This window comes from Artemia sp. Qi Xiang Cuo, chromosome 2, assembly GCF_049724085.1.
Source record: "Artemia sp. Qi Xiang Cuo chromosome 2, ASM4972408v1, whole genome shotgun sequence".
Taxonomy (NCBI): domain Eukaryota; kingdom Metazoa; phylum Arthropoda; class Branchiopoda; order Anostraca; family Artemiidae; genus Artemia; species Artemia sp. Qi Xiang Cuo.
This window is the reverse complement of record NC_142795.1, coordinates 16,939,046-16,964,198: the sequence shown is the minus strand read 5'-3', so window position 1 is coordinate 16,964,198 and position 25,153 is coordinate 16,939,046. Positions and strand designations below refer to the sequence as shown.

General features: G+C 36.7%; 1 protein-coding gene across 4 annotated transcripts in view; it reads right to left on the bottom strand.

Annotated features, from left to right (window-relative positions):
* Positions 1 to 1,908: 1,908 nt before the first annotated feature.
* The window catches only part of LOC148954951 (ATP-dependent DNA helicase Q5-like), a 60,158-nt gene continuing 36,913 nt past the window's right edge, over positions 1,909 to 25,153 (bottom strand). For all 4 annotated transcript variants that reach the window (XM_089099389.1, XM_089099381.1, XM_089099372.1 and 1 more), the window contains exons 10-13: positions 22,899 to 23,099; positions 12,562 to 12,849; positions 6,795 to 7,629; positions 1,909 to 2,068 (exon numbers count right to left, since the gene is read on the bottom strand). In XM_089099389.1, coding sequence (XP_088955515.1) covers positions 2,013 to 2,068; positions 6,795 to 7,629; positions 12,562 to 12,849; positions 22,899 to 23,099 — 1,380 coding nt within the window. In that variant the 3' untranslated portion in view covers positions 1,909 to 2,012. The remainder of the gene's footprint in view (positions 2,069 to 6,794; positions 7,630 to 12,561; positions 12,850 to 22,898; positions 23,100 to 25,153) is intronic.

The window sequence follows — 25,153 nt, the reverse complement described above, 5'->3', positions numbered from 1 at the left end:
ACCAAACACATTTCAAATGTAGACCCGCTATACTTAACCCCCCCCCCAACTAATGTAAAAATATAATACCCAAATTTGTTTCTAAAGTAACGAAGAAATTAACGAATAAACCGGTTTGTTCTCGAGTTTTACATATCGTAAACTTGAGTGAGTGGCGTATAATATACAAGTACCAAAATTCCTTTCCCCTAACGGAAAATGAAAAAAAACACAGCTCGAATAATATTCTCAAATTTGGAAAGCCTTATTTTCCACGGGGGGGGGGATAAATGCCAAGAACCCAAAAAGACACAGGCGACTTTATGTTTCTTCTGTCCCAAAATTTCTGTCTTGCTATTCCATAGTTCATTAGCAGTCAGTAAGTGGCAAGTTTTTGAGCATGCGCAATTAGATGAAAACAGTCGTTAAAGTCGTAAACAAAGCCAGAGCTTGTACACTTCAGAGACTTTTCTAGAAGACTCTGAATGAAGAGTTACAATGCCAATATGGTATCCACGGCTATATACAGAAGTTCGTCGGCTTAGCAGAGGGAGGGCTTTGCAACTTTTCAGGGTTACTTTTTGCTTTGGTGAAGTTTTGAAAAAACGAGGTGATTCATTGCAAGAGTTAGAAGATCCGGTTTGTCTGCGAGATTTTGCGTTTTTTGTAGTCAAAACTGAAAAGCTAAACATACTTAACTTGGAACTTCCAGTCAAAGACGAAGATATTGGCGAAACCATTTCAGACGTGGCCTCATTCACAAAAAATCTGTAGCTGTAAAGAAAAATATAACCCAGGGTAAATTTTCGGTAAAATCACTCACTTGAAGAAATAAAACTATTTCGCATTTTGTTCGTAAGCAAAATTATTCCATTTTGGTTCGGGTTGGTTTACAAATGAAGTCAATGTTCAGTTCAGCATATCTGTTGCGAGATTTCGTTTTTCGGTAAAAAATTCATTAAAAAAAGTACAAGAACTGATTGACTGACGAACGTTTGGACAACTGCATTCGAATGGACGTTACAACGTATGAATCTAATAAAAAAAAATGTTGATGACCGAAAAAAATGCCACCCATCACATTGAAACATGTTTTTCTGATTCAAATATTTGGTAATTTTTCAAATAAATTAGAAATGTATATTTAAAGGTAATAGAATACTGTCTGATTTCAAGAAAAACGTGTTCTATTTTTCTACTTTAATGACTAGCTCACACTAAGGTTAATGAGCTCAAAGGTCGCTCAGTCGCCTAAAGTTGTAGCCACCATTGCTCTAAGTGAACAAGCTAAAATTTGTGCGTCAATTAGAATTCTTGTGACATATTTTACCAAAAAGCATTAAAACGTCATTTGATGAACTTGTTCATCCTTTTGCTTTGAATGTTATGAAAAGTATGAAGCAGCTTTCACACTTCCATCGTAAGTTTTTATGCTTAGTGACTAAGTTACGTTATGCTATGTATAACCTGTCAAACTCAAACAAGTACTTCCATATGTACAAATCCATGAAACGTCTAAAGTCATCACAATCATCACAAGCAAACTATTAATACTAAAGATATGGAATAGACACAGAGTTTCAAGCTATGATAGTTTTATGGTTATTGCTGCAGGATCGCTGATGAAAAAACGACGGCGCGAAAGGCTTTCTAAAAAAAAGTTGGTTGATTTATTTTCAAAACTTTCAAATTGCTCATTCAGCGATACTATTTCGTTGCCTCTATGTCAGCTTTTCCATAGCTTAACATAAACTTACGAAACATAAAGTTGTATGGGGAAGTAGAGTCAACTTGGCATTTTTCCTCTGAAATATTAAACAACGTAATGTAAAATCTTAAGTTACACCAGTGTCAAAGTTTAAACAACAAAGTTTTAAAACACCATTAGTCTGTAACCAGGTTTTTTTATAAAATTAATTAAAAAAAAAACGTCTCAGAGAACTGTATAAAATTAAAGAGATTTTTTTTCCGAAAAACTAAAACATAAATAAAAATATCAACAATGTTCTCTGGAGCTTCTTCTTAAGAATAAATTACTTTTCCAGAGCAGTGCAAAAGTTTTCTACAAATTCCTGTATGTCTTTTTCACCTGAAAGAATATAACAGCATCAGTAAAAGAGTTGGATAAGCTCTCATTTATGGAAAAGAGTAGGTTGATGTAAGTGCCATCAATGGGGTACCATTATGCCAGAGTTACATTATCGACGTATTTTATCATCCTTGTCAGTAAATTATCGTCATTTATTATCAATAATAATGATAACTTATTTATAACCTACATCAATGAAAAATATATGAGATTATTGGTGTAAATGAAATAAATAGTTCAATTACTGAAGTAATTAAAACAAGAAATGAAATTAAACCACAAGGCAAATCTAAACATAAAAAATCAATTACTGAAATAACCGAATCAAATCATGATGCGGAGACAATGGGGGGGGGGGACGTTGAGACTGACAACTTTCTTTGCAGTGTGGTCAATTTTGTTGTTAGGTCTGGTACATGAGCTTCACATAGTAACAATGTCTACTGTTACTATGGCAAGTGGCATAATTCTCAGACCCCTACACCTCTCCCCCGTTTCCCCTGGCCACGGTTCTGAAAGGGATAACACATTTTTGGAAAAATTACACTTCCGAAACTCTTGATAGCCGACTGGTATACTGATAAACCTTGTGTATCAATAGACCCAAAGTGCAGAGAATTTGGGATTACTCATTACCTAGAAGGGATGCATTTCCTAAGAATACAAATTCATGAAATGTCAGCCAAAAACGGGTATAACATTTAAAAAAAAGGGGGAGGGGTTGAATATTTTTTAGAACATTAGAAGATACTGGCATATGTCACTTGTAAATAAATAATCGATCCATTCTTATTTAAGGATGAATCTAAACTTGACAAGGTGAACACTAGAAATAATTTAATAGCAAAAACTAATTCAGGTGCATTTAATTACTAGAATAGCATCAATTACAGAATTATTTACAACCTTGAAAATGTGAGCATTGTTATCTGTGGTTATCAATCGCATTAATCGAATTCCATTGAAACGGGGACTAATTGATGGGTAGGGTATCTAATCGCATCACTAGCGCGAAATAATTCTGGACACAACCGCGACCATTCCGGACACCCGCTAAAATTGTTTTTGAAGCAGCATTGGCAAAAATCATCTAATTTCATTTCGGAGATTGCACCCTTTACCAAATATAGCTCATAATAGACGCTAAATTATATTTGTCAACTGCTGTTAAATGAAACAGTTGTTTAATTTTTTTTGAAGTTAATTTGTTAAAAGTATATGAAAAGAAAAGGAATCTAAAGAAAGTGGAGAAAGCATTAAAATATGAACTAAGGAGGTGTGAAGTGGAGGCCATGGATAAAATCACCAAGTATCTGGAAGATACAGCTAGACAGCATAATAGTAAAATAATATACTTGCATGTTAACAAAATGAGAGAAAGTAGTTAATCTAGACTTGATCCATTTAAAGATACCAATAAAGCCACACTTAGCGATAAGGAAGAATCCAAAGGGAGATGGATCGAACAGTTTACGATTTCCTTAACCAACATAGAGTTGCAGGAAAAGACACAGAGGAAAATAAAAAAGTTTGTCATACCTTAGATGTGAAGGAAAATTTGTTTTGTGAGGAAGAATTAGCGACATTACTAAAAAGATTAAAAAAGAATTATGCTCCTAATGTTGATAGAGTGGTAAATGAGTTTCTTGAATATGGTGGCTCTAAGGATAGAAATACGTTACTGAAAATTATGAATAGGACTTTTGAAAAAGGGGAAGTACCAAAAGATTTTAAGAAAATCTTAATTAACCCACTTTTTAAAAAAGGTGATAAAACTGAGTGTGGTAATTATCGAAGCATTATTCTGGTCTCTGTACGTAGTAAATACTTTTTAGACTGAGAGATGCCTTAGACAAAGTTTTAAGAGAAGAACAGTGCGGTTTTAGAAAAGGTAGAGGATGTGTCGACCAAATTTTCACTCTTAGTTGTCAAACACCTTTAGTCCTCAGTCTTATAAATTATGAGCAAGGGTTCGATTCTGTTGAGAGAAGAGCTTTAGCAAAGGTTTTATCCTTGTATGGTATACCAGACAAATACATTAAGGTGATTAGTGCTATGTACGAGAATAACACTGCTGCAGTTAAGGTAGGAAATGAGGTTAGCAGCTGGTTTTAAATTAAATCAGGAGTTAAGCAGGGTTGTGTTCTATCCCCCTTTATATGGATTATTTTGTTGGACTTTGTTTTAAGGAGCACAGGAAAGGCAATGGGAGACCACGGAATCAAATGGGGAGGTAAAAGTGTCCTGGACTTGGATTATACTGATGATTTAAGCATCCTAGATGAAAGTGTGAGCAAAATGAATGAAGTTTTAGAGGTTTTGGGAGTTCAGGGTGCTAGAATTGGTTTGAAAATTAATGTGAGGAAGATTAAGTCACTAAGGCTAGGAATAAGTGAAGATGAAAAGAAGACTTTGGGTAATGAAAAGATTGATCAGGTGGGCAGCTTCACTTACCTTGGTAGTACTATTAGTACAGACGGTGGGAGCAGTGAAAATATTAAAAATAGAATAGCCTAGGGTTAGGGTGCTTTTTCAAATTTGAAAAAAGTCTAGAAGAACAGGAAGATAAGTCTGCAAACAAAGATTAGAACACTGAAAGATACAGTAATGACAGTGGTCAAATATGGCTCTGAAGCATGGGCGCTCCGAAAAGCGGATGAAGATTTGCTAGATGTTTTCCAGAGAAATTGCTTAAGGATTGTTCTGGGTACCCGGCTGACTGACCGTATTTCAAACAATAGGCTGTACGAAAAATGTGGTTCAATACCCCTCTCTAGGGCTATAATTAAAGAAAGGTTAAGGTGGCTAGGGCACGTTTTGCGGATGATGGATGACAGATTGCCGAAGATTGTTCTTTTCGGCCAACCGTCTAGGGCTAAAAGGAAAGCAGGTCGTGCCCGTCTGGGGTGGGAGGACGTCATAAAGAAAAGTTTAAAGGAAATGGGAACTTCGTGGGCTGGTATAAAAAGGGAGACTTTGAATAGATTGGGGTGGAGGAGGAGCGTGCGTAGCTATGTTGGCCTCAGGCGGCTTGGTGCTGCGGTGAGTTGTTAGTAGTAGTATTTTAGTCAACATTAGAGGCTATAATACTGACGGCTAGGAAAAGCCTTTTTCCCATTACTTTTCTTTGATTTTTTACATAAGCTTCATTACATATCAAAGAAAGCATCGACCAAGAAGAGATTATTCATCTTACTACTACTAAGAACTCACTGCAGCACCAAGTCACCTGAGGCTAACACAGCTCCGCAAGCTCTTTCTTCCCCGAATCTATTCAAAGCATCACTATTAAACCCCTTCCCAAGAAATTCCAATTTCTTTTCAATCCTTCACTGCGACTTCTTCCACCCTATTCGGGGACCACCCGCTTTTACTTTGGCCCTAGATGGATGACCGAAAAGAACGATTTTTGGCAATAAGTTATCCTATATTCGCAAGACGTATCCTAGCCTCTCAGCCTTTCTCTCATTACAGCCCTAAAAGACTAGGATAGAACCATATTTCTGTACAGCTTCTTGTTTGATATACGGTCAGTCAAACGGGCACCAAAAATTATCCGTTAAACATTCCTCAGGTAAACATCTAACAAATCCTCCTTATTTCGAAGTACCCATGTTTCAAAACCATACTTTACCTATCATTGTACCTCCAATGTTCTAATCTTGGTTTGCAAACTTTTCTTCCTATTTTACCCAACTTTTTTCAACTGTGAAAAAAAAAACCCAGGGCTATTCTACTTTTTAAATAATTCTTCTTCATTTTGCTTAAACTCCTAATTTCATCCTCAGCAAAAATTGTTTTTCATTGACAAGTGCCTCACCAGAAGATGAGTCAGATATTCAGCAGAATTCTAGTGCATCAAAGCATGTGATTACTATGCACATTTTATATTTGCCCTTAGTTTTAGGGAATACCCAAGTCAGCTTACAAAGTATGAATGAATCATACAGAGGGACCTTTATCCTTTGTTGATATCACAGCAAGAATGATAACGTTTGCATCACAACGTTTGATACATGGCCGTGCCCAGGATTTTTTCGGAGGGGGGGGGGGGGGTACTCAAAGATTTTTTTTTTTTGGGGGGGGGGGTACACAAACAAACGCATACAAATTTGTTTATATCCATTTTTGTTATGTTTCTACGACTCAGACAAACATTTTGGGGGAGGGAAGGGGGGGGGGTAAACCCCCTGGGTACGGCCTTGGTTTGATATGATATCACACCAAAAACATTAAATTTATATGGTTTTCAAGCAGCAAAGATACAAATAGTAAATAATTTGCAAAGAAAGCATGACAATTATAAAAGAGTAAATTATAAATGACTATTTTTAAAGAGTAAGCAATCAAATATTATCATAAAATGACTAACAAAACAAGAGCTAATTAGTACCAATAATAAAATTACAACTTGATATCAAATAATTATATAGACAATATTAAAAATTGAATCATAGTGCAAATTAAGCTGTGGTCTTTAGAAGGAGGCGCTTTAGGGGGGGCATTAGTCCTTTTCCTCTTTATGGTAGTTTCTATTAGTTTTGAGTTTGACTTGGTTATTCATTGAAATTTTCAATTTTCATTTACTTAAAAAAAATTCTTTACTTTATTTCTGCTCATCATTGGTTTAGTGTAGCCCTTTAATTTTTTTGGAAAACTTTATTTTTGTGGAAAATTCTTTTTAAAATTAATAACAAGAATATGAGTAACGAAAAATGTTTCTTACCTCTTATAGATTTTCTGTCTGTTAATGCTTGATGCGTCAATGATTTTGCTAAAATTTTAAATTCTTCCTTGTCACCAAGAAGCTTCTTTTTATAGGCCGGCATTAAATATCGAACAACCAATTCACTAACAACTGTCTTATCAAGTCTTTCCTCACTTGTAGGTTTCACTTCACCATGTTTTCTGTGCTCCTTTTTCACCTCTTTCTTTTTTGGGTCTTTACAGTTTTCCATAGTCTTTGAGGCGATAGCTTGTTCCTTTTGCTCCCTTTTTACCTTAGCATGTTTTTCACTTATCTTTATCATCTCCAATTTAGTACTTCCGTCACGAAAAATGTCGCTCTTACCATTTATACAATTTTTCTTTTGATTGTTCTTTACTTTAACATTATCAAAATTATTCTCTTCTTTTATAGTAATTTCTTCTTTTATGCCATTAAAAGTTGGGTTACTGATGTTCTCAATTTCGAAATTTTTGCTTTCTGTTTCCTTTTTCACAGCAAGTTCAGAAGGTGGTGATGTATTTTTACGACTACTAAATACAGCATGTGCATTGGTCAATTTAGGGGTACCGAAGAAATCTTCCCCGTCGTCGACATTTGAATCCATGCAGTCAGTACTAAACCCCCTTACACCGTTACATTCATATTCATCATCTTCTTTTTTCTCAGTGAAATGCGACTCGTACTCTTCTATACTAAGAGTGTTTAGAGGTGAATCGATCCGGTTATTTATTGAATCTTCTGTTTCTTCGATTCCTGCATGCAATTCCTGCATGCTGTATTCGATTGCATAATCCTGCAGCATTTCTTTCTCCTCTGTGCTGTCATCCGGTCCCTAAAATGTAAACAATTTTAAATATCAAAGCATGCTAATTTACCACTGATTTCTCAGCTTGTCAATTAAGAATCTAAGGTTGCAACGTAAATATAAAAATTCACAAAATTTCGCGAATGATGGAAATATTGTACCCTTTTAAAAATCCGAGTCGTTGCAAGAAAATTGAATCCGCATGATTCGAGGGCCAAAGGCCCTTGCCCGTTCTCGCATATGAAAGGTATTTTACAGCAACTAATTAATCAATAAAGCTTATATTTATCTACTTATTTAAGTTTCGAAGGGGAGAGGGGGTTAACCCAGTCCCCGTCTGATAGTACTTACTAATATTGACAGTTTTAATTTTTCTTTTTCCGCAGAAAGCAAAAAAAAAATGTTCAATGGGTGGATGGGAGAATTTGGGTGGAGGGAAGCGGCTGAAATTTCTAACAGAAGGTATTTCCTGTACTTGAAAAAAAAGTGAAATAGACATTTTTTTTTTCATCAGACAACATCTTGAAAGAGAAAACAGAAGGTACTGTATATTTTTGATAGAAACCTGGGTCGAACAAGAATTTTCAATGCTAATCTAGTATGCATGGGTGCAGCTAGAATTTTTTCCTTTCGCAAATGGGCCAGTTAGAAGAGGATCAGTCATCTCTGAAGGGAGCAGGGGTTAAATTAAGCTTCTGGGATTTTTGTGCAATGAGTATTTAAGAGGGCACTGCACGCCCATAACAGCAGGGCAAAGCCTGTCCATTTCTACAGAATGAGCATAGACAGTTAATAGGTTCGAGGAAGATTTAGAAAAAGACTGGCCCAATGCTAGCCAGAAGTTTTAATAGCTTGTTAATGAGCAACCAGATTCTTCATCAGAGTTTATCCACCTGTGAGTACTAGTAGGGCAGGCGGTTTTGAGGCGGTTTTGAGGTCATTCAAGCAAAATACAAGTCGGATCTCAGAGAATACTCATTGGTGCACAGAGCAGATTTAGAAAGAAATGGTCTAAAACCAGCTAGAGGCCAGAATGCAATCAAGCAATTCGTGGTGGTGATGAGCAAGCAAAGAGCAACATATGCCTATAGTAAACAAAACTCTAAAAGCCGAAATTTTCATAAGAATAAAAAATTAACTGAATACGTAAAATAAGTTTGGATAAAACTCAAAACTTTTATTTTAGTTTTATTTAAAATGCATGAAACTTTCATTTTAGTCTTGAAAAACCTTACCCTAGGTAGTATTTCAAACCAAAACCCAGAAAAAGAATAAACGAATTGAGAGTGAAATTAAAAGTCTAGATAAATCTCATGGTTTTTGACCAATCTAAGGGTTCCCCCTCCCCCTCCCCCTCCAATCAGCAGTTACAAAAACTAACATTATTCAAATTGTCCATTTATATATGTTACCTAGACGCCTACTTTTGATATCCAAGTGTACAGGGGAGGGGATTGAATCCTCCGCAAGAAATGTTGTGAAAACTATGTGAAAACTTCGTAACATATGCTAAAAAAATCCCTGAAAATCTGGATATTGTGATGGTAGAAGGTACCCAAGTCAAAGGTTGGATGAACATGGCAAGCGGAGTTCTTCACTAAATGAAATAAGACGTCAAGAGAAAAAGTTTAAAATAAAAGTTGTATCTGTATGCCTGTTAACCTTGAGATTACTATTTTAGGTTTTTGGTGTTACTGTTTTTTGTAGCTGCTATTTTTTTTTAGCTCTATTTCTTAATAGACTCGCATATGTTCACTTAATAGCTATTGTAATGAATAAACATATTCTGTTATATACTTCAGCTCCCCCGTACGCAGCCATATTGAGCAAAACGCACCACGCTTTTGTTAATCTAATTCCAATGTCTTCCCTGAAATTTCATCATTAGTCATAAACATATGCCCGATAAAACAATATGCCCTTGGTCATACGCCAAATCCCAGAAACTGTTCTAGCTCTTCAAGCGTTTCGTCATCGACCCATATGATCGGACAGGACTACCTAAACTGTGTTTAGTATTGGAAAAAGCGTCTTCTATTTTAGTTTTTAGTTTTTTCATAGTTCGTCTTTTTATATTGTCCTGTGGGATTTTATCTTGTCTCTGCACCTAAAACATATGGGTTGAGGTGTCGATCGAAGTATTTATACTTTTCTCTCTTTTTTCACTGGCTGTGATGTATTCCGTTTCTCGTTGTTATTCGACATTTTCTAGCCCTGATTTATTAATTGTTTTTCTTTTTAAATATTCACCAGCTCATGTTAGCTTAGAGCTAGACCCCGGCGCCACGCCGATAAGGGATGGCCGGTGGCGGCATGGGCAAAAACAGCAGCGGAGGCGCACCACCGACATTTTTTTCGCGCTGCCACCGGTAAGATGCCGGCGGCGCGCCGCCAGTACAATAATTGTTGGTCGCAAACATTTATGTTTTGATCAGTCTTTCTCAAACCCCAGCTTTAATTTACAACAAATTTCGGCCTATTCACGAGTTAGAAACTTCACGATTCACTGGCTGGAATCTGGTTTTCTTCAATATTCATCAAGAGAAGCAGAAATCTGGTAAAAACGAAATGGCTGTGGCATTTCAGAACCCTTGCATAATACTTGAAATATATAACAGCTATGTATTCTTAACGAATTATTTATCAAAATTAGAAACATTTTTTTTTTCATCGAGCAACCGTCACCATCGAGAAGAACTGTCACCATTTACATCACAGCGGATTGGTAGAAAAATCTTTCCACTTAACTTTCATACAATCAAACATCCAGAAGGGATTTGGAAGGTATATCCCCTTTCAATCCAGATTATTTTCATAAGTTAAGATCTGTGCTCTTTAATATAGACCAACCAAATGTTTTTCTAAGCTCACGAAGCTGGTGGCAAATTGCCAAGCTCATCAGAGGTAACTCCAGCCCCATCCCAACCTGCACTGCCATCCTCTCACCCAATGCTTTCAGTAAGCCCTGTGATTTTACAGCCATTGTGAAATAGGATAGTCACACCTGAACAAGCACAACCACATCCCAGCACCACCAAGAAAACAAAATGCTTCAAGGAAGAAAGGAGGGCAAAACAAATGTGCTCACTCATACATCAATGAAGGCCAAGATTGAAACTGCCTTTGTTACAAGGAAGGCAAAGACGAGGTGAAAAAGAAAAAAATGAAGCAACAAAAGCAAGCAAAACAAAGAAGTAGGCTATGAAGAAATTTGGGGAGAGGACAGTATTGAGGGTGAAAATGAAACTGAAAAGGTTCAGACAGTGACTGTTGATGACAACTCAAACAGTTCTCTTGGGTGAGACAGTGAAAAGAAATGCGAACTTAATATTATTTTGGTTGCAGTTGACCACTTTGTAAAAGTCATCTCTGAGGGCCATTAGGGAGAAGGTAGAACCTATTGCGGAGGTTAGTGTGACGGCTATGAGTAGTGGGAGAGGTAATGTGTGATAGTGGCCGGAATAGCCAAATCATATCTACTACATGAAAGAGGATTTAGGGTAAAAATCCCCACTACATGGACAGTGTGTGATATTGGACAAACGTTTTGACTAAAATGTATCTTCCTTAAACAAGGACAGCATGTTCTTAATCTTGGACCTGGTGCATATAGTTGGGATTAGCTGACTACAATCTTATAGCCAAGCCATTTAAATATGATTAGTCTTTTTCACAAAACATGTCAGTGATTGAATCTGTCCATGATTGAGATACATCAATTTTAAGATCCTCTGTCCAAGATTGAGCAGTATCCTATTTTCTAAGATTAGACTCAAGCAAAAAATTCACATTTACAATTAGTCCTCTACTATTAAGCGTCTGTGCTTTTAAAATAGTTACCATTGTATATCGGTGAAATATTCAAATCAAAGAAATACTTATTAAGAAAGTTTGGACAGAGTAAGTAGAGAAAAATTAATTTTCCTGGTGGTATAATAGATATAACTATTGAGATAGTGATTAGGGAGATCTGCATTTGTAGTTTCCTTCCCATTCTTTTCTGTCGACGTCTGAAATAGGTCCCCCCTCATGTAATTAGACACCTCCTAGTTATTATACCCCCAGTGGTTCCATGACAAATAAGGAACACATTAATTGTCCTCGATGTTAAACTCAGATTTAAACAGTTAGGAAAATAAAAATTTTCAGAACCTCCCGTTTCAAGAAATGCTGCTATGTCACGGAATCACGGGAACCTCGGTATTTATAAACACCAGCCCATGAGGACTCAAGAAATATTTATTCTTTGCATTACACAATTGTCTTGAAATAGAGAGGTCTTTACATCTCAAGTTTCTACCAGAAATTTAATCTGGTGTATGGTCGAAAGACAACTGTCTATTCAATGGATGCGCTACAAGAACTAGTGCTGAATAAAAACTAACCCTGGAAGCACACGGAATTCTGGCAAACAATTTGTGTTCGTACCTGTTTGTTTAATTTTGAAAACCACACTTGAGCTTTAAGCAGGAAAGTCAAAATCCTTAACCACACGAGAAAAGAAAAGCTCCAACCTTGCCCATGACGCAATAAAGAATTGGCTCAAATTAATTCAAAGTTAGCGGAACGCCACCGCTTCGGCCAGCGGTGGCGTAACGACACTTTAGCAACGGTACACCGAGTCTCTCGTCGGTTACGTTCGATGCATGCGCCGGCGTCTACTTAGAGTTATTGCGACGAATATACACTTTCTATTCTGAACTGTATCTCTCAATGTGTGTTGAGATATTGAGCAAAACTATAATGTGGTTTTGTTAACCAAATTCTGACATCTTCCCTGAACCCTGGTTACAATAATTTCCAAGTGAACAAATTAATCTACTTCTTCAAGTACTTCATCGTCCATCGTCCACAAGTTTCATTTCTCCATACAACTCCTCCAGTAAGATGGGCTACTCTAAAGTAATTCAGTGTTATACAAAAAATACTACTACAGTATATATAGAACAGAAATCTTACCTCCTGACTGGACGCCCCAAAATATTTGCTCAACTTCGATTGTCTTGTTGGACTTCGATTAACTCGAAAAGCTGATTTCCTTTGCTCAAATTTGCTCTTATTCTGTCTTAAAACTTCACTTGCGGTACGAAACACACTCCCAAGTCTCTTTTCATCTTTTAAACTCTCCTGGCTCTCTTGAACTAAAGAGGAAGTGGTAGGCAAAGGGGACGGTTCTCGTTTTGGCTCAAAATTGAGTAAGGCATCAAATAAGGCATCTGCGTCGGTATCTTTTCTTGCTTTAGAAATCTGGAATTAAGTACAAGAAAAATAAAAATTTGCACATATTTAAAGTTTACTTGTCATTTAAGATAATTCAATGTCAGAGAGTGGAAGGGCTGCCTGTAAAATTTACATCAACAATGACTAGAAAACAAAAAGAAGAAGGGGTGGAAACCCCATTTAACAGTGCCTGGTTTTTAGGGGGATACCTTAATTAGATAATGGGTCAGGCACGTATGACCGGAAGGGAAGCTAGGGCCCAACCCGAGAAAATTACAAATTTTCAAGATTTTCCTCGTATTTCCAAAGGTATTCTTATGGGCTATTTTTCTGCCCTGATGAAATACAATCTCATTGAGAGGTCTCAATGAGTCCCACAGTTCGATAATAACCTAAAAGATAAATTCAAAGATCAGTGCAGTTCAAATGGGCTTCAGATTAACGTTAATAAGACCGAAGTGATGCACTTCAATTCTCTGAGAAGAGACGTCGCTTGCCCTGACCCCTGGTATCCCACCACATCGACTACAGTTGTCATTAGTGTGATATTCACTGAAGATTGTTCATTTCGCCCACACGCTACGAACCTTGTAAGAAACGGCAATTACGTGATGCGATCCTTAACCACATTGCGTCGATTCGGTTTCCTATAAAGCAATTGCTGCTCGTGTACACTTGTTATGTAGGCCTTCTGTTTGAATACACATGTCCAGATTGGGGACCACAGATGCATAAGATCGAGTACCTCAACGATGAAACTGAAACAGTGCAAAAAAGGGCATTAAACATCATCCTAGGAACCAAGTATGTCACTTACGACTCTGCCATCACAACTCTATGAATGCCAACCTTTAAAGGACATAGGTACCGTTTGATGTGTAAGTTTGGACACCCAGTGCTTTTGAACAATAAACACCGTTCCCTACTACCCCCCTCACTAAAGTCAATAGATACACACGCCACAAGAACAAGTTTGAACCTGTGCACTGCAGAGCAAACCGTTTCAGTAATTAATTCGTTCCTTTTTTTTACTAGTTAAGTGATAAGTCGTACTTGCTGTTTATTATGTGTAAGAGATAGCGTAAATTAGCTACGACACTAGCGGTTACTACGATAGCCATTTTTGTTAAATGAATCTAGAAAGTTTAACCTTTTTTGACAGATAATTTTGCAATCTAATAAAACTAACATGACATATCTTTTATTTCTTTACTCTTTTTTTATGGCTTTACGAAACCTATGAAGCATAAATACTAGAAGAGAAACTTGACCAAAAGGTCTTTCAATTAAGTTGCCTCACCACCTATTTTTTTTCCTTTTTTCTCTCTTTTTTGTAGGCTTATATGGTAAAAAGAGAATAAATTCAACTTCAGGAAATTTTCCTTAAGAGCACCTTATTTGCCGGTCGGTTAGTTGTTTTTTTTTCCAATTGTATTTTTTTCTCTTTTTTTTTGCTCCACTCCACATCACAGAACAACTAAAACCCTAGACTATTATAGAAGAAAAGGATTATAGAAGAGAAACAGAAATAGATGTATATATTCATCATTTAGCATCAATGGGTGTTAATTTTTTTATGAGTCTGAATATTGGTGAATCACAAACCAAGCAAGGGCAAACGACAAAAGACGATTTGTGTAATGGTAATTTACTCGCTACTTTCAATATTCTTCATTTAAAAATTTATTTTTTTAAAATAAATTTTTACATTAATTATTGTCATCTAAATATTTATGTTCTTAGATCTTCCTAAAGTGCATTTTCTACTCTTAGTGAAACTCTGGCTTAGTGACTGCTAATGTATGCAAACTACCTTCCAATAAAACAGGAAATGTTTATCTATACTGCAACTACAAAAACTTGTCACAACATTAACCAGCCAAAGCTCGGATCATTGCCCTTTCTGCAACTAAAAAGCTGTCGCACCGTTACGCCGTTCAAGAGTGAAACACAGATAAACACGCCATCTAAAAACTCAAAATATATGGCAAACAACAAAAAAAAAAATCACTCAGATGAATGAAACAAACTACTTAACTTAACTTTAATACTCTCACCCATTCATTTGTGGTTCTTCTAGAAAACGATGCTTCTGGGCCGCTACTTTGAATCTAGTAACGTTTTGTGAGTCCCATACCACGGAGGCAGGCAAAGCAGATATTTAGCAAGTCAGAAGAACATTGATCTTATTTTGAGCTTTCGTTAACAATACTAGTTTAACAAATCAGTTAAATTCAGTAATAACAAAATCAGTTTTTTTTTTTCAGCGATATCCAATAGGGAGTGGCTTACAGCGTGTGAGGAAGTGCAGTGGCATTATATAGGCTACTACATATTTGCTAAAGCGTTAAACCAGTAAAGGCTGACTTTCTGACGAACAATCTTCCTAAAAGTTAGTAACTTTTCTATGCATTAGCTATACACTTTATTAATTAATAGACTATTATTAATATGAAATATATTATAAAATATGTAATTATGTTAATATGCATCAATTTTAATCTCGTCGAAGAGTTAACCCGCCCGAAACTGATACACTGAAGAATACTCCTTCTATAAATTCAGAGAATAATAAGAGCATTGTCTATATGACAGCATCTCAGCCTTTAGAGGCTGGCATGCTGACAAACACTCCTTCTCGAAACTTGGAAATAAAAGAGAATTAGGACTTTAGGCTAGTAAAGTTCAAATATTATAAATATAATGGGAAAAGTTTGTATGTCTAAACAACATGGCGTCCTCAGCGCATAGGTGGTGCAAAAATGAGTTTGACTCGGTTAATTAATGTACTTTCTGTTCGTTTTGGGTTTCATTTATTTATCAATGCTGATTTGTGGTAGTTTCACGCTTGGTAGATTATTTGATTTTTAGTTACCTAGCATTTTTTGTTTGATGGAGTTCTTTACTTTTCCTTGAAAAACTTATTTTGTGGAAAAAGTTTTTTTTAATTATTTCTTTTCGTTTCATATTGACATAGTCTTTTCAGAGAAAAAGGAAATAATACTTTAAATCTTTTCGTTTTTTAAGACTTTATAGTTTGGCCTGCTATTTGTATGCCGGAGAAAAATTTTCAGCAATTTTTAACAGCATACACCCTTTTAAAAATCTGGACACAGATAATACTGTTTAATTTGGTTTCATAACTCCTCTAGTTGACCTCTAATGGAAAACTTGGTATCATTCGCAAAAAAATCTGTTTACTTTCTTTGATAGCTTGGATACACTTACGGTATTTGGATTTGGTTAAATTTTAAGAGCAGAAGTAGCCCCGAACGTTTGAACATAATACCCTCAGTCGTTCTTGGGATACTGCTGAGATGCCTTATTGGGAATTAGCATTATCACAGTGCATTTTAATTTAATCTTAAGTCAACATTTAGTTTTTAAACATATAAAAATTTGATTTGAGGAATACTAAAATCTATTCTATAAATCATATAAAACAACTTTCTATATAAACCTTATATGCCCCCAGGGTATAACTTACAACCCTTGCACTGAGTGCTCTGAGGAGTTTATCATCCTAAAAGACCTAATTTCCAGAAGATTCAACTACGTTGAAATAATTGATATCTAAAAGTTTTGATTTGACGTGTTTGAGAACATGGTGGGCGTTAGATGGGTGTTAGTCGCTCTCCAATCACTTTCAGCTAATAAAACAGGCACTAGCCCTTTCAATTTCCAATTGAATGAGCCCTTTTGAAGTTTCTACGACAACGCTTTCAATAAAAACTTTATATACCGTCAGGGCATAACTTACAACCACTGCCCTGAGGGCTGTGGGGGGAGGGGTTGTCATCCTTAAAGACACAATTTCCAAAACTTTTAGCTAACTTGAATAAAATGGCTATCTAAAAATTTTGTTGTGTTTTGGATGTGTTTTGGGAAAAGGTGGGCAAGAGAGGGGGGTTACTTGCCCCCAAATCACTTTTGACTATTAAAAAGGGTACTAGTTCTTTGAATTTCAAATTGAATGAGCCCTTTTTCAAGTTTCTACGACAAAGATTTCAATAAAAACCTTATATGCCTCCAGGGCATAACTTATAATCCTTGCCCTGAGGGTTGTGGGGGAGTGTCCTCCTTAAAAATATGTTTTCTATCTGGAAATCAACTACCCTGAACAATGTGGCTTTCTCAAATTTTTTATTGGATGTGTTTGGGGGACTGTGGGGTGGGGGAGGGGGGGACTTGTTGCTCTCCAATCACTTTCGACTATTAAAAAGGGCACTAGCCCTTTGAATTTCCAGTCGAATGAGCTTTTATTGAAGTTACTACGACAACGCCTTCTATAAAAACCTTATATACCCCCAGGGCATAACTTAAAACCCTTGCCCTGAGGGATGTGGGGGAGTGTCCTCCTCAAAAACATATTTTCTATCTGGAAATCAACTACGCTGAACAAAATGGCTATCTAAAAATTTTGATTGGATGTGTTTGGGGGAATGATGGGCGTGGGGGAGGGGGCTAGTTGCCCTCCAATCACTTTCAACTATTAAAAAGGGTACTAGCCCTTTGAATATCCAATCAAATGATTCTTTTTTGAAGTTTATACGACAACGCCTTCTGTAAGAAACTTATATACCCCCAGGGCATAACTTTAAACCCTTGCCCCGAGGGTTGTGGGGGAGTGTCCTCCACAAAAAGATATTTTCTATCTGGAAATCAACTACGCTGAACAAAATAACTATCTCAAAATTTTGATTGGATGTATTTGGGGGAATGATGGGCGTGGGGGGAGCTAGTTGCCCTCCAATCACTTTCGAATATTAAAAAGGGCACTAGCCCTTTGAATTTCCAATCGAATGAGCCTTTTTTGAAGTTTCTAAGACAACGCCTTCTATAAAAGCCTTATATGCCTCCAGGGCATAACTTAAAACCCTTGCCCTGAGGGTTGCGGGGGAGTGTCCACCTCAAAAACACATTTCTATCTGGAAATCAACTACGCTTAACAAAATGGCTATCTCAAAATTTTGATTGGATTTTTTTGGGGAAATGATGGGTGTGGGGGGGGGGGCTAGTTGCCATCCAATCACTTTCGACTATTAAAAAGGGCACTAGCCCTTTGAATTTCCAATCGAATGAGCCCTTTTCGAAGTTTCTACGAAAACTCCTTCGATACGAAGTGCCCGGATATGGAGAAAAAAAAAAAAAAAAAAAAAAAAACACATTGTGCCCACATAATTCTTTACTTAGGCAGGCTACCGCGCTGCCTTCGATATAAGTTCTATTGAAAGATATATCCCCAAATTGAAGTTATCTCTCTGAAACTGTTTTCTACTTGGTATTAGAGCGTACTCAAACAAGATTTTCAGCGTTGCTGGTATATAGCAAAACTGAAATCAAAGACATGCTTGGATCCCATAAGTTAATTACAAATGATAGGCAGCGCTGCCTAAGTAAAGAACGATGTGGGCACAATGTTTTTTTTGTTTTTTTTTTTTCTCCATACCCGGGCACTTCGTACCGAAGGAGTTGTCGTAGAAACTTCGAAAAGGGCTCATTCGATTGGAAATTAGAGTGGCTAGTGGTCATTTTAATAGTCGAAAGTAATTGGAAGGCAAATAACACCCCTTCCACGCCCAGCATTTCCCCAAACACATCCAATCAAAATTTTGAGATAGACATTTTGTTCCACCCAGTTAAAGTTCAGCAAATTACACTTTTGAGCAGGACACTCCCCTCACAATCTTCACGGCAAGGGTTATAAGTTATGCCCTGAGGGCATATAAGTTTTTATTGAAATCCTTGTTGTAGACATTTGAAAAAGGGCTCATTCGATCGGAAATTCAAGGGGCTAGTGCCCTTTTTAATAGTCAAAAGTGATTTGAGGGCAACTAACCCCCCCTCTCGCCCACCTTTTCCCCAAACACATCCAATCAAAATTTTTAGATAGCCATTTTGTTCAGTGTTTTAGATTTCCAGATATAAATTATGTTTTTGTGGAGGACACTCCGCCACAGCCCTCATGGCAAGGGTTGTAAGTTATGCCCTGGGGGCTTATAAGGTTTTTATAGAACGCATTGTCGTAGAAACTTCAAAAAGGGCTCATTTGATTGGAAATTCAAATGGCTAGTGCCCTTTTTAATAGTCAAAAGTTATTGGAAGGCAACTAACACCCCTCATGCCCACCATTTCCCCAAACATATCCAATCAAAATTTTTAGATAACCATTTTGTTCCACGCAGTTTAAAGCTCAGGAAATTATACCTTTGAGCAGGGCACTCCCCCCACAGTCTCCAGGGCAAGGGTTATAAGTTATGGCCAGGAAAATATAAGTTTTTATTGAAATCTTTGTCGCAGAAACTTGAAAAAGGTCTAATTCAATTGGAAATTCAAAGGGTTAGTGCCCTTTTTAATAGTCTCGAAAGTGATTTGAGTGCAACTAACCCCCCTCTCACGCCCACCTTTTCCCCAAACACATCCAATCAAAATTTTTAGATAGCCATTTTGTTCAGCGTTGTAGATTTCCAGATAGAAATTATGTTTTTGCAGAGGGCACGCCCCCACAGTCCTTAAGGCAAGGGGTGTAAGTTCGACTCAGGGGGCAAAAAAGGTGTTGATTAAGAGCATTATCGTAGAAACATCAAAAAGGGCTCTATCGATTAGAAATTAAAATGGCTAGTGCCCTTTTTAATAGTCAAAAGTTATTGGAAGGCAACTAACACCCCTCATGCCCACCATTTCCCCAAACATATCCAATCAAAATTTTTAGATAGCCATTTTGTTCCACGCAGTTTAAAGCTCAGGAAATTATACCTTTGAGCAGGGTACTCCCCCCACAGTCTCCAGGGCAAGGGTTATAAGTTATGGCCTGGAAAATATAAGTTTTTATTGAAATCTTTGTCGCAGAAACTTGAAAAAGATCTAATTCAATTGGAAATTCAAAGGGTTAGTGCCCTTTTTAATAGTCTCGAAAGTGATTTGAGTGCAACTAACCCCCCTCTCACGCCCACCTTTTCCCCAGAAATATCCTATGAAAATTTTTAGATATCCATTAAAACATTTGAAAGTTTTGGAAATTTGGTTTTCAGAAGTGACACGCCATCCCCCCCCCCACAACCTTCAAGTGCCGCGGGGTTCGTTTTGCTCTTAGAGTAGAGAATATGCCTTGTTAAAGCGTTTGTTTCAACACATCCAAAATGGATTCTTAACTGGAAAATTAAAATGTCTAGTGCCCTTTTAATAGTCAAAAGTAATCGAAGGCAAATTAACCCCCCTCTCGCACCCACCATTTCCCCAAACCCATCCAATCAAAATTTTTAGATACACATTTTGTTCAACGTAGTCGAAAGTTCTGGAAATTAGGTCTTTTAGGATGATAACACCATCAGAGCCCTCAGTGCAAGGGTTGTAAGTTATGCCCTGGGGGCACATAAAGTTTATATACAAAGTTGTTGTAGAAATTTCAAAAGTGGCTCATTTGATTGAAAATTGAAATTTTCCTTTTTATTAGTCAAAACTGAGTGGAGAGCAACTAACCCCCTCTCACGCCCACCATTTCCCCAAACACATTCAATCAAAGTTTTGAGATAGCCATTTTGTTCAACGTAGTTGAAAGTTTTGGAAATTATGTATTTAAGGATGACAAACCCCCCAGAGTCCCCAGGGCAAAGGTTGTAAGTTATGCCCTGGGGGCATATAAAGTTTTTAAGGATAGAGTTGTCGTAAAAATTTCAAAAGAGGCTCATTCAATTGGAAATTGAGAGGGCTAGTGCCCTTTTTAATAGTTGAAAGTGATTCGAGGGTAACTAACCCCCCTCTCACGTCCACCATTCCCCCAAACACATCCAATCAAAATTTTCAGATAGCCATTTTTTTCAACATAGTAAAAAGTTCTGAAAATTAGGTCTTTGAGGATGACACCCCCCCAGCCCTCAGGGCGAGGGTTGTAAGCTATCCCCTGGGGACATGTAAGGTTTTTATTGAAAGTGCTGTCGTAAAAAATTCAAAAGAGCTCATTTGATTGGAAATTGAAAGGGCTAGTGCCTTTTTTAATAGTTGAAAGTGAATGGAGAAAGACTAACGCCCCTCTCACGCCCAACAAATTCCCAGACACATCCAGTCAAAATTTTGAGATAGCCATTTTGTTTAGCCTAGTTGAAAGTTCTGGAAATTAGGTCTTAGAGGATGACAACCACCCTCACAGCCCTTAGGGTAAGGGTTGTAATTTATACCCTGGGGGCATATAAGGTGTTTATAGGAAGTGTTGTGGTAGAAACTCAAAAAGAGCTCATTTGACTGGAAATCGAAAGGCCTATTGCCCTTTTTAATAGTCAAAAGTGATTGGAAGGCTTGACATTTTTATAGTAAAGATCGATTTGGGTATAATGTATTATTTTTTGTTGTTGTTTAGACCAGGGCACTTTGTATCGAAGGAGTTGTGGTAGGAACTTCGAAAAAGGCTCATTCAATTCAAAATAGAAAGGGGTGATGCCCTTTTTAGTATTTGAAAGTGATTGGAGGGAAACTTATCCCCCTCCCACGCCCATCCTCCCATTTGATTTCATGTTTAAAAACTAAATGTTGCCATAAGATTAATTCAAAATGCACTGTGTAAATGCTAATTCCGAATAAGGCATCTCAGCAGTATCCCAAGAACGACTGATGGTATTATGTTCAAACTTTCGGGGCTGCTTCTGCTCTTAAAACTTAACCATATCAAAATAGCGTAAGTGTATCCAGGCTATCAAAGAAAGTAAACAGATTTTTTTTGCGAATGGTATCAAGTTTTCCTTTTCAGGTCAACAAGAGGAGGTATAAAACTAAATTAAATACTACTGTTTGTGTCCAGATTTTTAAGAGGGTGTATGTTGTTAAAAATTGCTGAAAATTTTTCTCCAGCATACAAATAGCAGGCCAAACTATACATTCTTAAAAAAAAAAAGATTTAAACTATTATTTTCTTTTTCTCTGAAAAGACTATGTTAAAATAAAACGAACAGAAATTAATTAAAAAAACTTTTTCAACAAAATAAGTTTTTCAAATAAAAGTAAAGAACTCCATTAAACAAAAAATGAGCAAAAATAAAATCGAATAATCTGCCAAGCGTAAAACTCCCACAAATCAGCATCGATAAATAACTGAAACCCAAACGAACAGAAATTACAATAAATAACCGAGTCAAACTCAAAACGAGCAGAAATTGACATAAGTTGGGCTCAAAACCCCTATGCCTTCCCAAGGCCAAAACATAATTTGCCCTTCACTAAGAAAAATAAAAATGAATGTGCATTGTCAGTTTAATATACATACGCTGGTATTTAGTAATCAGAATGTAAATTTTATTTAATATATTTAAGTTATAAAAGTAAAAATATTTATATTTTTTTAGTAAAGTGCAAATTATGTTCTGGCCTTGGGAAGACATAGGCGTTTTGAGCCCAACTTAAGTCAATTTCTGCTCGTTTTGAGTTTGACTCGGTTATTTATTGTAACTCTGTTCGTTTTGCGTTTCATTTATTTATCGATGCTGATTTGTGGTAGTTTCACGCTTGGTAGATTATTTGATTTTATTTTTGCTCATTTTTTGTTTAATGGAGTTCTTTACTTTTCTTTGAAAAACTGATTTTGTGGAAAAAGTTTTGTTAATTAATATTAACAAAAGGCTTATTGCCTGTACCATGGCAACACTGACGAAAATTCAAAAAGGGAGAAGGAGACCACCCAACCCACTCATCTCATCCTTTTAAGTTTGGAAAACAGGCTATTTGACATTTATTCTAGCACACTACCATTATTCTACCTTGCAGTAGAACAAGCAATAAATAAGGAGTAAAATGTGGCTGGGTCAAGTTTAACATTACAGGGTTGCCAAAGATTCTGCTTTTTAGCCATCCATTTGTAGCCAAGCAAAATCTGGTCATCCCCGATTGGGGTGGGACGAGGTCATAAGAAAGGATTTAAAGGAGGTTACCACTTCATAGGAAGAGGTAAAGGAAGAGCCTTTGAATAAATTGGGGAGGAGGAAAGTGCACAAATGTATTGGCCTCAGGCAGCTTGATGCTGCAGTGAGTTGTTAGAAGTAGTTGTAGTAGTGGTAAAACAATCAAATTAACTGAAAAAATAAAATACTCACATGACTTGCCATGCCTCTCCTGTACATAGTCATAACCCGAACCTGGTTTGACGAAAAGGTTTCATATTCAAGTTCAGATGCAAGGATGACCATATGATTTTCAGTGTAGTATCTGACATCTAATTCTGGATTTTTGTTTTTAAAATTGGTATAATTGCTCCACAACGTCTGAGCCAACATTTTCAAGAAACTCTCTCTCACCTACAACAGAAAATGTAAAAAACTTAAGAGAAAAAACAGCGTTGCCAATCAGAGACAGATGAAAAATTGAAGAATTCTCAGCCACATAAGCAGAGTTCGACTAACTCTCTTGCGTCAGCGTGACGACATAATCGGATAAAATTTCATAGGATATTTCCACCTTTATTACATGAAATTCTGCGGTTCTTATTAAAATAATGCGTTCATTTTCTGTGCTAAAGCAACAAGACAGTAATTATTTGAATGCACGATTGGCATTCATCCTGGGAGTGTATTACGGTATATTTTAAGTTGCTGTAATTTACTTTTTTCCCTCAAGTAATAATGCTGGTAAAAAAAAATAATAAAAAATACACATATAATGCATTCGTTAGAATTTTTGGCCTCTAAAGTTCAAAATTATCCTTCAAATTAACACCAATGTGAAAAGGCATAAATACACAAAGGTTTGACCATTAGGGAACGGCCAAAGACATTTTCCTAGGGAAGAGAAGTCCCCAGGGGTCGGAGGGGTCCAAATCCCCCCCCCCCCAACAGAGAATAATTCTGAAATTATATTTTACAACGGTAAATACGTCTATACATAAGGTTGAGAGGACGGGGTTGCATTCCTTAAAAGATCAGTTAAATTTCGTCTCCCCCTTCAAGGAAAATAATTAACAACATATTAAGAGTGTCCATGCATTACAGCCTCAAACGAACTTTTTTGAACTTCAGCAAAGTTAGAAATGTTTAGCAATCCTCCTCATCCACACCTCCTGTCCATACCTCCTCCATCTCCTCTCTGTTGTGTCAGTAAATATACTTCAAGAAAATATACATTCCTAAATCTGATAATCAAATACATTTACTTTCTTTCCGAGAAATTATATATGAAGCAAGAGATGAAAAATATTTCTTTAAAAAGTCTTTTTTTTCTATCCAAGCAAAAGGCGTGTTTTCTTTATCCATCTTCACCCCCGCCCTCTCTTTTAATGTCAACGGATTTGATGCCTCTTTTCTGATTACATTAATTCTTTCGGTGCATCCCTGCTAAACGGCATGGACTCAATCTGGTCTCATATCATTTATCTCCCGCGCTAAGTTTGGGTTTTTGTATCTAACACCTGTAAGGGGTTAACCAGAAGATAACAGGATTTTTGTTGAAGAAAGTCCTTTTTTGCCTTACAAATTCGTATAAATGAAAGTAGAAACCATACAAAAATTAAACCGTACCTTGATGAGGTTTACAAATTCATCTAAATGTGAGTAAAAAAAAAAAAAATGAAAAAAAAACTACGCCCAAGCTAGAAAGGTAGAAGGGACATCTCCTTATTCCCCTTCACTGCTCTCCTTGGACATGGCATATTTACACAAAACTATTTCTATGGCCGGGAGCAGTCCCTGACCACCTTACTCCAAATGGACGGCATCTATGTCAAACGAGAATATAATTTAAATCTAAAACAAGCAAACATAGTTTTCTTGTGCGAGAGACTACTGCTCCACTCAGCCCCCCTCTATTAATCTTTCAATATTATTTATCATTTTTCCTTAAAAAAAAGAGCTTATAGGAACATACGCAACATTTTGTTTAACGTCAAATAAAATTCTTCTTTTTAATTTGAATATCTAGTACTTCGCGAACGGCGAATCATAGAGTAGAATCAGTGCACTGCTCCGTGTGCACTGACAGTGCACTAGAGTTCGAGCAGTGCACTCTTACCCTCTTACAAGATTTTCTTAAGTTTTCATCTCAGGTTTTAATACAAATTTAAAAAATCGTTTCGAATTGTAATTTTCCCTTTTGTATTAGAAAACTTTGAGGCAGACAAATTTATCGGCAAATCAATTCCCGCGACTCGGTTTCCCAAAAAGTATCATTTACCTTCTTCAAGATGTATTTCAGCCTTTCTGACAATCAGTGGTTACACTCTTCACCTACCACCATTATCAACCCTGTCAAATCAATCATGACCAATCAAAATCGTAACCATTCCCTACCGCAAACAATCCCTGGAGGATTCCTTCTCCAATCAGAAGTTGTTACATTTCCCCCAAACCTCTATTAGATA